This window comes from Gloeophyllum trabeum (genome assembly GCF_000344685.1).
Source record: "Gloeophyllum trabeum ATCC 11539 unplaced genomic scaffold GLOTRscaffold_00028, whole genome shotgun sequence".
Taxonomy (NCBI): Eukaryota; Fungi; Basidiomycota; class Agaricomycetes; order Gloeophyllales; family Gloeophyllaceae; genus Gloeophyllum; species Gloeophyllum trabeum.
This window is the reverse complement of record NW_006920437.1, coordinates 18,714-22,635: the sequence shown is the minus strand read 5'-3', so window position 1 is coordinate 22,635 and position 3,922 is coordinate 18,714. Positions and strand designations below refer to the sequence as shown.

Genomic DNA, 3,922 nt, shown 5'->3' with positions numbered 1-3,922 from the left:
CCAAATGTTCTCCAAATATATGATTGTAATCTATACCTGGTCGAGAGACTTTATTCCTCGAGGAGGGATATGATGGAAGCATCACTGCACTGTGTTGGTCCTTTTGAAAATACCCCTGTTGTACAGGACAGACTTCGTTTCTGTAATTCTCTCCATTTTGGAGCCAGTATGAGACTGGATTGCACTCCTAAAACAGGAGACAGGATGTTCCTGTTGCATAATTGCTGCTGACATTCATACAGGAGATATGTCTCTGAGGAGTCGGTGATTCCTTGGTGATATGCCCAACATGCTGAAGATACAAGGTACTTGTGATCACAGTAGTGAACAGTACCCAGTATGGTAATGTTAGCATTGCCAATAGTCTCATAAGTCACTTGTCTCGAAGAGTAGTAAACAGTTGTTTGACTTCGAGAAGGAAGAACGGAAGGGAATCGATATAGAGTTCAAAGAAACAGCCACCCCACGCGACAGGTGTGAATGGTTTATGTAAGCTATCTATATCGGTAAGTATTATAGGGAGATTTTGTAGTCCATCCAATGTCTACTGCCTATTATGGATCAAAGGAGAGCTACTTACCATGTGAAAATATTGTTGAGATGGAACAGTTCACACAGTGCGGTTCGCAGTCTGATTCATGAACTTTCATCGATGACGGTATGCTGTATAATAACAGATGCTCAGTCGATGATAGAACGACTCTATTAGTGTACTCTACCTAATAACAGACGCTGCAATAGATGTCAGCTAAGTATAGTACATCTACAGAGAGAAACATACCTCAGTCGGTGATAGAACAACTGAGGAAAACAAGCGGCGGCAACGCGCACAAAAAGTCTGCGCGTCACGGGCGTTTCCGGAACGCGTCGGAACTAGGTATACTACGGGAATCCTACGCTACGCTACGGGCGGTCCGAGTTGTACAAAAAGGTAATGAACGTTGAATATTAACACTGTAGCATATTAATATGCGCTATATATTATGGTTCCGGCAACATTTATTGCCCTATATTGCCCTTTCAGTTAATGCATGTTATGACCTTCAAAGTCCAATGCATGTTGGAATGGTTTTGTAGTTGATCTGAGGTTTGTATTGACTTTGTAGCCACTGTGGCTCATAGCGACTGAGGTCGACTGCCCGTTAGAGCTTTAAGCAGAGCTGTTTACCGTGTGAAATATCCTTCGAGATGATCATGTTCCCATGGTTGTTTTCCTGGTCTGAGTCGTGATTTCGGTGCGTTGTATTAAATCGATATGCACTGTGTATTCGAGGATGTGTGTTTATTCATCCCCTGCATTTAACTGTCTGTCACCGCATGTTCAGACCATTAAGTTCGGTGATATGCATTGACACACACCAAGGACCAAAAGAAATAAACCTAAACCCCGTGATATGGGTGAAGGCGGTCCGAGACAACTGAGGGGTATTTTAATAGTTCGAGGGGGAAGGAGGAGTAAGAGGCTGTAGGGTAGTCCGTAGGAAGACCTAGAAAAATAAAATAAACACTTTGATACCTGAAACAAATGCTAGTTGACGCTCCGGAGTATTTATCTCCGAAGAGTCGCAATCAAAGTCGCAAGCAACGACACCTGTCGTAGGATTGTGCTCGCGGGGGTAGAAATTGCTAGAGAGACTTGGTTAATTTTATTTCGCTATGTAGAACGCACCGGAGATAATTAAACCAACGGCGGAGATAAATCACTCGACGAGTCAGGCCTATCGGCAAAGCTAGGATCGGTTATAATTTGCTAAGTTCAACGCTTTCGAACTTTGTGGGTCGCTGACATCGTAACGCTAATTCTCTGAGATGGTGAAGTGCAAAATTTGTTTTTCTGTATGCTACTTTGTACAATTTATACTACAGGAATGGCTTTGCGACCGTCCGGAAATAAATAACAAATAAACACCGCTACCCACAGGATTGCTCAGCACTTGCCACCGTTATACCATACACCATATGACTCTCTTGCACTCCCACTTGCTCGTCCCAGCCCCTAGAGGTCGCCTCGACGCTCCGCCACCTGATCCAAGCGGTCCCATCACTCCGTGTGACGAGCCGGTCACGTGCTAATTACCTCCGGCCACTCACTGACTGATGCTGGCCTCATGGTGAGTTGTATATGTCTGCACCTTCGGTATTTTGATGGAAAGGAGAGGGGGAGTGTGCTGGAGGGTGGGAATGAGGACGACGCCCCTCGATAGAAGTGTCCGCAGGCCCCGGGGCTAATTCATCTAGAAGTCACATTGGTTAGGTCACTCTGGAGCTCCTGTTTGCGGAGATAAATCGTGGAATGGGTCCGTGTACACCTCAAGGATGCTAGGAAGTCCGGAGCTAAATAGAGCAATTCTTTAGAGCCCATAGAAGCCTAGAGGCGTGTGAGTGCTGTGTCAAATAAGCTCCGCAGGGCTTGTATGATGTGCTGAGTCTGCATTTTTGGGGGTCAGACGATCCTGAGGCTTATCATCGGAAGCTGGTTGAAGCCTTTACAGTCGGTCCGATGACTTTGTAGCCACCGTTGTGGACTGCCTATTGTATGTATTGTAGACAGTCCCAAACAGTATTGAACGTGTAGCCACCGCGGCTCATAGGCAGCACCGCTGTCTCCTTATTATAGATTTATGTCATCAGTCCCAGACAGTGTAGAGACTAAAGTGACTGTGATTGATAGCCAGTGGAGTCAATCACCTCTTAAGAGTCACATATAATCCGTGAACCTACATCGATCATTTTATACCACGATACCAAACATTGTACATGATCCATACTTTCCATACGTACATGATTCTCGACATATTTATACAGTCAGCTTATCACATGGAGTACTTAGAATGTATCCATAGGCATAGAGCAGCGCAGAGCACCCAGGCTATACAATTGATCATTAGCAATCACAGTCGCATGAACGAGGATATAAGTATATAGGAACAACTTACCTTGCGATCTCCAGCATCATAACATCCGTGGCGAATTGCATTACTTCCGGATGTTCCTTGCGAATGGAGTCGATGAATTGACAGATGCGCTCGAACCTCCAAGTCACCATTGCCCGCAACTCAGTACCGCTCTTGACGCCAGTCACCTCTAGAAACGGGGTGAGGTGGGACAGGTCGGGGTTGAGTGAACTGAGAAAAAAACAGACTGAGTTGTCGCAACTTTCCTCGGGGGTACCATAGCTGGTATGAGTACGTATGCCTGATTCATTATCAGTTAATGTCCGTACAAGTGCTTTCTCCTCAATTCGAAGACACATTCAGCCCGGCCGTCTTGCATTGTCATCAGACTCATTCTCCAGGTGCGGATTTGCCAGTCATCGCTTATCATACTCACTCTTGGTCTCCCGCAGCAGCTCACACTCAATCTCAGTCTCCTGCGGCAATTCGTGCTTATTCGTGCTCTCGCTCTCATTCTTCAAGTCGCTCTCGCTCTCATTCTTCAAGTCGCTGATAAGCCTCAGGATCGTCTGACTCCCGAAAACGCGGACTCAGCACATCGTACAAGCCCTCCGGAGCTTATTCGACACAGCGCTCACACGCCTCTAGGCTTCTATGGGCTCTAAAGACTTGTTCTATTTAGCTCCGACCTTCCTAGCATCCCCGAGGCGTACACGGACCCATTCCACGATTTATCTCCGCGAACAGGAGCTCCGGAGCGACTTAACCAATGCGACTTCTAGATGAATTAGCTCCGGGGCCTGCGGGTGCTTCTATCGAGGGGCATTGTCCTCATGCCCACCCTCCAGCACTCACTCCCCCTCGTTTCCATCAAGATACCGAAGGTGCGGACGCATACGAGTCACCATGAGGCCAGCATCAGTCAGCAAGCGGCCGGAGGTAATTAGCACGTGACCGGAGCGTCACATGGAGTGAGTGGGACCGCGTTGGGTCAGGTGGCGGAGCGTCGAGGCGACCTCTAGGGGCTG

At 47.2% G+C, this 3,922-nt stretch overlaps 1 protein-coding gene across 1 annotated transcript; it reads right to left on the bottom strand.

The window, feature by feature from the left end:
• Positions 1-2,826: 2,826 nt before the first annotated feature.
• Positions 2,827-3,046, bottom strand: GLOTRDRAFT_134141 (uncharacterized protein; the record flags this gene model as incomplete). Its single annotated transcript, XM_007873131.1, has 2 exons — positions 2,827-2,869; positions 2,937-3,046. The coding sequence occupies 2 exons, from the start codon at positions 3,044-3,046 to the stop codon at positions 2,827-2,829; spliced, it is 153 nt and encodes a 50-aa protein (XP_007871322.1).
• Between the last annotated feature and the right edge of the window lie 876 nt (positions 3,047-3,922).